The 11,153-nt window shown below is 35.4% G+C and overlaps 1 protein-coding gene across 1 annotated transcript; it reads left to right on the top strand.

Moving 5' to 3' along the window:
• The first annotated feature begins 7,786 nt into the window (after window positions 1–7,786).
• LOC139848551 (11-beta-hydroxysteroid dehydrogenase-like 3) lies at window positions 7,787–10,378 on the top strand. Its single transcript, XM_071838279.1, has 6 exons — window positions 7,787–7,969; window positions 8,169–8,361; window positions 8,570–8,658; window positions 9,702–9,833; window positions 9,940–10,068; window positions 10,154–10,378. The coding sequence occupies exons 1-6, from the start codon at window positions 7,787–7,789 to the stop codon at window positions 10,376–10,378; spliced, it is 951 nt and encodes a 316-aa protein (XP_071694380.1).
• The last annotated feature ends 775 nt before the right edge of the window (window positions 10,379–11,153 follow it).

The following is an 11,153-nucleotide window of genomic DNA, read 5'->3' as shown; positions in this document are numbered from 1 at the left end:
TCCGCTAATGCTTTAATGCATTCCAAATCTCCCAGGAGACATGGTATGGTAAAACTTCCAGGATCTGCTAATTTCTTTGGTATTTTGTTCATCAAAATTGCTGAACAATTAGCATTAATGGTGACGGATGAAAGTTCCTCCATTTTCTTCCGATTAGTAAGTAAGTCTTTTAAGAACTTAGCATACTTGGCCATACCTGAGATTACATCAATGAAAGGCATATTTATGTTAATTTGTTTAAACATATCTAGGAATTTTGACCTTTCGGCCTCTAGCCTTTCTTGTTGTTGTTTTCTTGGGTATGGGAGCGGTGGTTGATATGGTTTCACTACGGGTTTTTCCCGTTCTTCCTTTTCAACCACTTTTTCCGGCTCCTTAACCAGTTCATCATTTCAGTTCAACGGAACACTAAAATCAGAATTTTCGGGCATTTTTGGAGCATCGTATGCTAAACCACTCCGTGTGGTGATAACATTGGCGTGCTCATTTCGAGGGTTCTTATTTGTATCGCCCGGTAAACTATCTGGTTTTCTCTCACTAAGTAAATTAGCTAAACCACTCATTTGTTTCTCCAAATTCTGAATTGAGGCTTGTTGATTTCGAAACTGGTGTTCGTTTTTCTCGTTGGTTTGGTTTATATTTGTGACAAGCTGAGTTTGTGATGCAATCAACTTTTCCAACATACTCTCCAAATTTGACTTTTTTCTTCCTGTTGGGGTTTTTGATAAAAACCCGGAGTTTGTTGTTGGAACCCACTACTTGACCCTTGTTGGTAATTGGAATTTAGACCTTGAGAGTTGTAGGGGTTGTTAAAGTTCCGGTTAAATTGGGCTCTTCCTTGAAATTGATTGTTATTTCTTTGGCTTATGAAAGGCACTTTTTCTTTTTGAGCCATTGTTAAACCGGCATCACAATCTTTTCCTAAATGAAGACCACCACAGTATTCACAACCTACTTTCATACTATGAATTTTCTTGGTGATTTTATCAATGGTTCGAGCAACACCGTCTATTTTAACACTTAGGGAACTAAGGTCATCATAGGCGCCGGCGCTTTGGACTTGAGCATTACGAGTAATTGGGCGTTCTTGATGCCACTCATGAGAATAATCGGCTAGCTTCTCGATTATTTCATAAGCCTCTTGCTCGGTTTTGTCCATAAGAGAACCACCGGCCGCTTGGTCAATTGAAATTCGGGTTGCTACATCACAACCTTTGTAAAAGATTTGGACCTTTTGAAAGGTATCCAAACCATGGTTTGGACAACCTCTTAGCATTTTGGAAAATCGATTCCATGCTTCGTACAGGGTTTCCATCGGTTTTTGACAGAATTGGGTAATTTCGTGTTGGAGTCTCGCGGACTTGGATGCTGGAAAATATTTCTTAAGAAATTTTTCCAACATACCATCCCACGTTTCTATCGTAGCCTTGGCCAATGAATCTAACCAACTTCGTGCTTTCCCTTGGAGTGTCCAAGGGAAAAGTCTTAAAAATATGGCCTGGTCAGTTTCTGATTTAAGTTTAAAAAGAAGACATATCTCTTGAAAGAGACGAATATGTTCGTTTGCATCTTCATTCGGATCACCACCAAATTGACACCTGTTATTAATCATTTGAAGAATAGGTCCTTTTATTTCAAAAGTTACCTCACCAGTAGGCGGAGTAATAGCACTACCTTGTCCGGTCCGGGTTGCTTTCATCTTTGCTGCCATTGATTGTCGTGGTACCAACGGTCTTTCTCCTTCCATTTCAAAATTTGGGGGTTGAACGGGTTTACCAAAGTCTGAATATCGAGGCTTGGTCGTACTTGATTCTGAATCAAAGGTTTCTTGCTTTGATGAAGATTCAAAAATTTCAAGTACTTTTTTTGGAATCCTACCAAGCTTTCTATCAGGTTCTGTAAACGGTGTAAGTAATGGAGATTCTGAACTTCGGGTATGTGGCATATGCGACCTATAAGCTGTCAATCACATAACTAACAAAAACTATTAAACATACCGATTCTATAAGTTTAAAAATCAAAGCCTATTAAAAATTGAAAATAAGTAAGAAACTACTTAATCACAAATCAGTTAACAATTCTGTTTTGACACAAAACTGTCCCCGGCAGCGGCGCCAAAAACTTGATGTGTCGTAAAGTGGTATATGAATTGTTGTATAAAATAATATGGAAAAATACCGATTAAAGATTGCTACACACTAACGGGCAGTGTACCCGATCGTGTAGTAGTATAGTAACTGGTTTAGTTCCGTGTATCGTTCCAAGGACAGTTGTATTAGTCAAACTAGAATTATAAACTATATTATGATTAACTAAGTAAATGAAATTTAAAGGTACAAGATTTATGTTTTGTGGCTTATTTAACAATTAGCCAAATCAGAGAAGAGTAAAAGTAAAAGCAATATTTTTGGTCTTTTAAGTTTATAAGTGCAAGGAAAGCAATTAAGATAGTTTTGATATCAAAGAGATGAAATATGCTCATCTAGACTTTTTACCCTCGATGTGAATATTTATTTAGGATTAAGATCGGATCGATTGGTTATGCACGAGAACTAATTGATCGGTTTACCAAGAGTAGTCTTGAATAAACACTCAAACGGGATTACACGACGCAAGTGATGTTCTTGTCATCTAAGACCTCCTATTTGTAATCAACTAATTCAACTAGTCTAAAGACTTGAAGAATGATCAAGTCAATGGTGTGTTGATCATGATCCACTCATATGTCAACTAATGATTTAGCTTAGTTCATTCCCTTGGTCTGGTTAAATGTTCAATTCACCCAACCCAAGTAATCAATTAAGTGTGGTAATAAGATCCCTATAAACGTCACTAGATAAGGCAAATTACTAACACCTATTAGTTATATGGAATTGAGTAGTGAAAATATGCATGACAGATTCTAGGGAATTGATCGTTCACCTAGACAACTACACATATCAATTAAGCTATCTGAGAGTATCTACAAGAGTCGTTCTTACATTCCTATATAGACTAACCGTTTGAACGTAACTTACCCCTTTTGGTAAAAGATGGGCAAACACTTGTCACTAGGTGTAAATCAATATACTAAATCAGCAAGATGGTGTTTCTTAGTTGAACAAGTATACTAACTAGTTGAATCGAAAAGATTAAACTTAACAAGAATGGTTCTTGTATTCAAACATCAAACTATCGTGCATGGTAACTATCAATCAAAAGTAAACATTCAACATCTCGGTTATTTATCTAGATGAACATAAAAGGAACTAGCCAACAATCATGCTAGAAAACTTAAACATAACAGTAACAAAGATAGAATTCATTGTAAATACAAAATTGACCTTTTTAGAGTAATCTTGGATGAAGCCCTTGAATGATCCTTGAATCTTCAATGATTTTAGTGTTTTTTGATGCACTTTGATAAGCTCAAGAACTGTTTTGAATGATATGTTTTCGTCTCTGAACAGAAAGAAAACTGGCACCCTTGGAATGAAGCTGGAAAGAGGTTTAAAAAGGCTGAAAAGTAGCTGGAAAGCACTGTGCTCGGCGCGCACATAAGGGGTGCGCGGAGCGCACTACTCACCTACCACACTTTTACTTTCCAGTTCACGATCGCACTTCAATTTGGACGTTTCAGGTACTTGTGCGCGGCGAAGTGCGCGGCGCTCTCTGTTGTGCGCGGCGCGCTCTGTTGATCTTGCGCGGGGCGCTCTCTGGTTTCCATTTTAATCAAATGTTCTGATCAAAGTCTTGAGTGCGCGGTGGTGTGCGCGGATAGTGCGCGGCGCGTACTGTAGCTTTCATTTTTCTGTTTCTTCGTTTCTTGTTCTGGTTTTGATCTTTGAGTTGTTTCATTCATTATCTTCAACATTTCTTCAAGTATTCAATGATTCTATGCTTAATTACAATACAACGGAATAATAATGGAAATATTACAAATTCGTATGAAATAACCGACGATAGGACTTGATATTGTGACTAATGATATGTCTATTTTGAGTAATATCAGGGGGATTTTTGTCAGTTTAACACATACGGATTCTAGAGCAAAGGTTATGAATTTTCAAGGGTTTTGAGGCCGTTCAAGAGCTTTTCAAGGGTTCAACATCAAGATTGAAGATAGAATTGAAGAACATCATTGGTACTTCTATGTTTCATTATTTTAGTGATTTAATTATGAATGTTACTATGTCCAATTTTGTGTTTGATTCCTTTATGAACATTGATTGGCTAATTTTCTTATGTGTTAATGTAAGACATATGAATTGGGATTGTTCAATATTTTAATTATCGAGGTTATTATGCTTAATTAATTGTGTTCTTTCAATAGAACCATTATTGTGATTGTCTGTATGCTTTATTCAATTATATAGGTTTATGAATTGGTTTAAGTGAGTTTATCAATGTTCATAGCATGTACTTCAACACTTAGTAATTTAGACATTTGCATGTGAGTGTAAGTGGTAATTGAATAGGTATTGTGGTAACATAATCGTGTAGACTATTTTGAGTGATCTTAATAGTCTAGGTTTTACGTGAGCTTAACCAAGAAAGAGTCTCATTAATTAAACAGGGTAAAAATTTATGAATAAGATTAATGTGAGTTAATTGAATTCATTAGATCTTAATTGATTTCGTGAGATTGAGATAAACTATATACTTATAACTTTAATAGTGTTTTTAATTACAAAAGATCAATCCTCGTCATTAGTTGAGCATTAAAGTGGAGATCGTTTCCTCTCATCTGGTTATTCATTTAGTTTAATTACATTTTACTTTAGTTTAATTGATTTCAAATCAAAACTCCCCATTTACTTAAGATAACTATTAGTTTTTAAAGTCTTAATTAACTGCTCTTTAAGGAACGAACTGGTCTTTTACTTATTAATTGCTATGTGATCGGGTTTAGTTGCCTGACTTTGTTTGATAATTGTTAAGTATTTTGCAAGTAAATTTTAGGAACAATATAACACATCACGTGCACCTTGGAAACATGTCGGGAACATGTTAGAACATGTTTGACCGAGGTAGATGATGGTGAGAAGGAAAATCCTACTGTAGTGAGAGAAGTGATTCGAGACTTCTCTCCGGTGTCAACTAGGTTAGTTGACAGGGTTAGCTGCACATGATTATCGGCCGTGTATTTGAATCAGATTCATGGCCGAAGTGATTCAAGGTGTGCAACATTGATAAGGAGGCAAATAGTGAAAGTACGAGGTGATAGTATTTTTGGTGACTAAGAAGATAAATTTTCGTCAAAGTGGAGATTGTTGAACGATTATCCAAATAATTAATTGACTAACATTTATTTGAAGATACAAGTGCATGAGATACATGTTGTCTACTATACATAAATACTAGTAGCCTAACATTATTGACAATTTATTGGTTTTACACTTGCTAAAGTCAAAGAAAGAACACTTAGTTTTCTTGTTTCTTTTCATATCATGAGTGGCGGGGAACGCTTGTAAGTGTACGCATGTATAGTTTACATGTATAAATAGGTATTTCATGCAAAAGGTATCCGGAGAGGATCACATATCACAAAAGTAGTAAACATAGTTGATCGATAATATCAACGGAGTGTGTTTCTTTGCGAGGAAGAGTTTTATTCTTGTAAGGACTGTAAAAAAGTGTATGGGAAAATTTGGATTTTATCCTAAAATGTAAGGGGTTTGGATATGAGTTTAACTCATAGTGTAATTTTTTTGTACCGGGTTCTATTATATGATAAGAATAAAGGGAACTCTTGGGTGGACGTAGACAAGGTTTTGCCAAACCACGTAAAATTTTTGTGTTATCAGTTACTGATGATATGCATAACGATCCGTCTTAGAAAGACACACTATTAGTAGCATTCCGGCTAGAGCGTTCCCGACGTGAACTATCACGGGCAAAGAACATCTTCCCGGCCTCACCTTAGTAACCTGATCAGAAGGTTACTTATGTACGCATCCGAGAAAGATCATAACGGACAAAGGCTAGCCGAGACGCTACATAAAACTCATCCGGCTCGGACAAGTGTGCAGGCTACCGACATCACCTAGCCGATGCAAAGGCATTAAGAAGCCAAGAACCATATCGTCACAAAAAGTCCTGCTGAACTATGAACGCCGAGCATCTGACAACCTTTACAAAGTTACTTATGAACTAACTACAATCTTGCACCGGTCATAACACTACCGTGAAGAAACACTTGAAATAAACATCAGGTAAAACTCTCTTGCCTGAACAAAGGGCAAGGCATTCATCCGTCACGATCAAGACAGATCTACCACACTCTCTGAACTACCATGTCTTATGAGCTTAGGTGTCCGGTCCCGGGACAAGCACGTTTTCTCGAAACAAGTACACCATCCCGTAACAAGCACATTGTCCCGGAACAAGTGCACTGTCCCGGAACAAGCACATGATCCTGAGCAAATACACATGATCCTGGAGCAAAATCACTACTCTTAGATATTAACTTATTCGATTCCGATCGAATAAGGTTAATCTCATCGATTGTTTTACGTCCTTGGAATCCAGATTCCAAATCGGGGTTTGCACAATTATTATAGTTAAAACATTCGATCCACTCTTTTACACTAATCCAGCACTCGAATCCGAAATCTATTTCACACATAACGATTTTGGTTTGATCAGTTACTTTATTTTGCATTATATTATTTCTCGCAAGTTTGTCTCAAACAATTATATCCTCGCTTCCTCTCGTGTGAATGCGTTAGGCAAATTTTCATAACAGTTGTGCATCTAGCTTGATTCGGGAATTGTAGTATAAAAAAATAACCTTGAATAAAAAAAATCCAGTAGGGACTTGCAACATTGAAATCTCAATGCAAAAAAACAAATATTAATTTATTTAAACACAAACTAGACTTGCTTTTTTTTTCTTCTAAAATAATGAATATTATCAAAATAGGCACATTCATGGAATAATGAAAGATCCTAACTGAAAGAGACAAAACAACTCGGATAGGCTCGAAGCAAGTAAACCTCACTAACCGAAGCTAACTCCAATCGAACCTAGCTAACACCAAAATCGCTAAAACAAAGCGGACAAAACCAAGATCAACGCAACTAAGCAACAAACATAACGAAATCAAAACAATCTAACAAAGACAACCATGAACCACCACCAAACATTAACAATAAACGTAAGACAAAGTCATCAACTTAGAAGGGGCCTCTCTGGTTCCTTTCGTTCCGGCAAATTGTAATCCCGTGTACTTTGTTAATATGAACCATTTTGTCTTTTCGAAACTTGAAGTTGTACGAAAGGACGGAAGTTGAATTGCTACCGACTAAAAAGCCGGAAGAACTCGGAAGTATCAAATTTGGATCCGCTAAACCTTAAAAAAAAAACCTTTATTGACTTTGTCCGTACCACTAATGTCGTCTTCATCCCGTAAAACGAAGGTCCTTCAGTCCGCACTCTTCTTTTGCTTTTTCTTGTTAGCCCGGCCCAAATTAATGGGCTTAGTACGCTCAAGTACCACTGGGTCCACAATAACAGGGGACGAAACAAACTAGACTTGCTGAATCGACTTAGCATTGAAACTTCACTTTACCCCGTATGATTGATTGGTGAGGTTATTCATAAATTCAAAAGTACAAAATTCACATGGGGTGTTTTCGTAATTTCAACCGAATACACGATTATAGAAAAACAATATTCTTAACGCATTCAACTTTTGTCAAGTATCATGAGAATGACATGTATTTTTAATTCGTTGTTGGTTTAAAAATAAATCTCATCTCCATTTATATATCCAATTTGAATTTACTTTTACCAAACGAAGCCATGAATATTATTTACAAACTTTTAGATGTCATTTTTCTTGTTTTTTCAATCATAACGTTAATCTTCTTGGTTCCCACATTTTGGTTGTATAATCTCTTGAGGTTTTGCTACAAGTCTTTGTATCCTGAATCGCTTGCCGGAAAAGTTATTTTAATTACCGGCGCTTCAGCTGGTATTGGTGAGGTAACATCGATTCAAATATCAAATTTATACTAATTTTTTTTTTTCAAAAAAATGACAAACTTGTATTGTATAACTGATAGAAAGTTTCATTAAAATAATGAACCCCTTAAAACGTATAAAAGTACAACACAAGACGATTAACCTAACAAGAGCTCACCACAAAAACATGTTTATGATGGTTACATTTTCTTTTTTAAAGCATATGGCAATTGAGTTTGCTAAGGAAGGGGTGTGTTTGGCGTTAGTTGCTAGACGAGAGGAACAACTTCGTTTGGTTGCCGAATGCGCAAAGGCAATGGGATCACCTGATGTAATTGTGATACCGGCAGATGTATCAAAACTAGAAGATTGTAGCATGTTTGTTGATCAAACTATTGAACACTTTGGTAAATGTAAGTCCATTGTATTCATAATTTTTAGTAAAAATTCTTTCATTGCAACCGAGAAATAAATTTGTATCTTGATACATAGTTTGGTCATTACCTTTCGAATAATCCATAACAAGTCTACACCATTTATGTTATATTTTGTTAAAAAGCTAATTTGAGTTTTAGCTAAAATTTATCATTTGATCAATGCTGGTTTTTGATCATGTGACAGTGGATTACCTTATAAATAATGCTGCCGCCATTGCATCGTTTGGTTTATTTGAAAATCAAACTCGTGTCTCTGATAATGTTCCAGTTATGGTAATCAATCCCTCTCTAAATCTCTTCTTTTGGTTTTACAAATTTATGTAATTAAATTAGGTATTAGGTAATCACATGTTCTTCCTCAAGATTTTGGTTGGTAGCACTATAACAACTCGTCTTATTTCGGCAAAGGTGTCTTCGGGAAAAGTTACTTTTATTGTACGTATTGAGGTCCTGTATAAGTATAAAATTGTGGCTCACCAATATGGGTTTTAGTTAAAACTTAAATATATATTGCTTTATTTTTAGGGGGCGTCACATATTATATATATTAGAGCCATAATTTGTTATTGATTTTTTTTTCCGCCTAACGAGGACATCAAACATTGAAGTGGACGAGTTTGTAACAACTCAGTCCACATTGGTTTGAGATAAGAAGTTTGAATCCCCTATAATTCTAACATCCTAGTTAACAATACCTTTTATCATTATTTTTAGTTAAAACTTGAAATTATCCAATTAGTCTATTTATTTTAGCTTTGAGGGGCGTCACAACCACCATAAATACCTATTCGTTATGTTCCAAGTAGGGTTACTTATGCATGCCTTTTAATTTGCCCATATTATAGTTATTAACTTCATTGTAGTAGTATTACTTTCATTAAATATTTATTGTGAGCTAGAAAATAAGGTTATGATGTATATATAGGAGTGTAGTAAAGAATGGGCCAATAGTCTAGTGACGAATGACTCACTCTCCCTTAGGGGAGGTGAGGGTTCGATTCCCACTAGGTGAGGATTTTTCAAATAATTGGGTCAAAAACCATTCTTACCGGGCCCAAATGATCCCTTGGTCCCACGCATGCGAAGATTGAAACAATGACAATGCAAGTTCGTTTATCGGGACTGGCATGCTTTGGGAAAATGGTTGATGGTGGGGACCACTGGATGGGTTGACAAAGTCAATACATGGCTAACATGTACCTGCCGATACACATGTTTTTTGAAACAAATATAGGAGTGTAGTACTAGATTAAGTTTTTCCAAATAAGTTGCAAGCCACCTAAATATTCCGTATAAGTATGTTTGATTGTAATCAGGACATAAACTTTTGGGGTTCAGTTTATAGCACACATTTTGCACTTCCGCATTTAAAGAAGAGCAAAGGAAAAATAATTGCTATTTGTTCTTGTGGGAGTTGGTTTGCGTCTCCAAGAGTAAGCCTCTACAATGTGAGTACATAAAATACATTCTATTTGATTCTTTAATATTCATTTATTTTATTTATTTCGTCTTTCCTCGAATAAACATATAGCTACATTTTTCTTATTAAAACAGGCAAGTAAAGCGGCAATGTTGAGTTTCTTTGAAACATTGAAAATCGAGGTTGATTCGGATATTGATGTAATGATAGTAACTCCTGGGATAGTTGAAACCAGATTAAGCAATGAGAAATGGTTAGAAGAGGTACTTATAATTTGTTTATATAAGTTCTTTTGATTTGGTTAATTAGTAGATAAATTTTATTAATTTTGCTTTTGATCTCTCGAAGGGACAAGCGTTATGGGTACCAAGAATAACACCTGAAGCATGTGCGAATGAAATTGTGAAGAGCATCAAACGCGGAGACAAAACATTAACAGTTCCTTCATGGATGAAGACGGTATTTTTGTGTAAGATGTTGTGTCCCGAGATTTGTAATCCGATTATGACCTTTTTGTTCATAACATGGCCTGAGATTTCCTCAAAGAAAAACAGAACTAATTCACCCAATTGATTCATGTAATTGTTTTCTTGTTCCTAATAAACACTATAAAAAATAGCTTATGTAGCTAGCTGATTAACAGAAGGAAAGTAATGAGATATCAATTGATAGTAAGGCTTCAATATCAACATAGCCTAATGGGCTAAATAAATATCAGAAAAGCACATTGGGTTTGCTCTCTCCGTATGTCCACTTTCATATATTTTCATATTTTCGAGATATTAATTAATCAAAAACAAATACAAAAACAAAAACAAAAAAAATTCTAATGATCTATAACAATTCATCCCCAAAAAAAGTTGTAAAAATGCCTCACAATTTGCAAGAGGCTCTTGTGAATTTGACAGATTTTCAGTAATGATAGCTCAAGGGCATTAGCTCCCGGTCGCGGCTAAAACTTTCTCGGGCATTACGACAGATTTTTCGGCCATGATGAGTAATCATAGCTCTTGCGATTTGAGTAACCAACAAAACTTGGACACACAAATCGCAAATACCTTCTTGCAAATCGCAAGAACCTTCTAGTGATTTGTGAATTGCGATTTGCGCACAAAGTACAAATGTGTAACCAATGATTGTGTCACTTATTTAAATTGATTAAGGTTTTTTTTGTAATATTACTCCATATTGATGATAAATTTAACGAATATAAAATTAGAATTTTATTTATATAGCATGTTATGAGCAGTCAAAGTACGTTAAATGTCAAAATCATTGAAAAATAGTTTTCAAATATATAATCTTTCAATATTTAGAAGATTGTGACAACTCATTAACGTTTGTCATT

This window comes from Rutidosis leptorrhynchoides, chromosome 5 (assembly GCF_046630445.1).
Source record: "Rutidosis leptorrhynchoides isolate AG116_Rl617_1_P2 chromosome 5, CSIRO_AGI_Rlap_v1, whole genome shotgun sequence".
In the NCBI taxonomy this organism is placed as follows: domain Eukaryota; kingdom Viridiplantae; phylum Streptophyta; class Magnoliopsida; order Asterales; family Asteraceae; genus Rutidosis; species Rutidosis leptorrhynchoides.
The sequence above is the reverse complement of the archived record's forward strand: the minus strand, read 5'-3'. Positions and strand labels throughout refer to the sequence as shown.

What these genes read in the sequence shown, in the direction of transcription:
- LOC139848551 (XM_071838279.1), top strand. Translation starts at nt 7,787, where the DNA reads ATGAATATTATTTACAAACTTTTAGATGTCATTTTTCTTGTTTTTTCA. An exon ending in CTTCAGCTGGTATTGGTGAG is followed by an intron (nt 7,970 to 8,168) that starts GTAACATCGATT and finishes TCTTTTTTAAAG; the next exon opens with CATATGGCAATTGAGTTTGC. An exon ending in CAAGAGTAAGCCTCTACAAT is followed by an intron (nt 9,834 to 9,939) that starts GTGAGTACATAA and finishes TTATTAAAACAG; the next exon opens with GCAAGTAAAGCGGCAATGTT.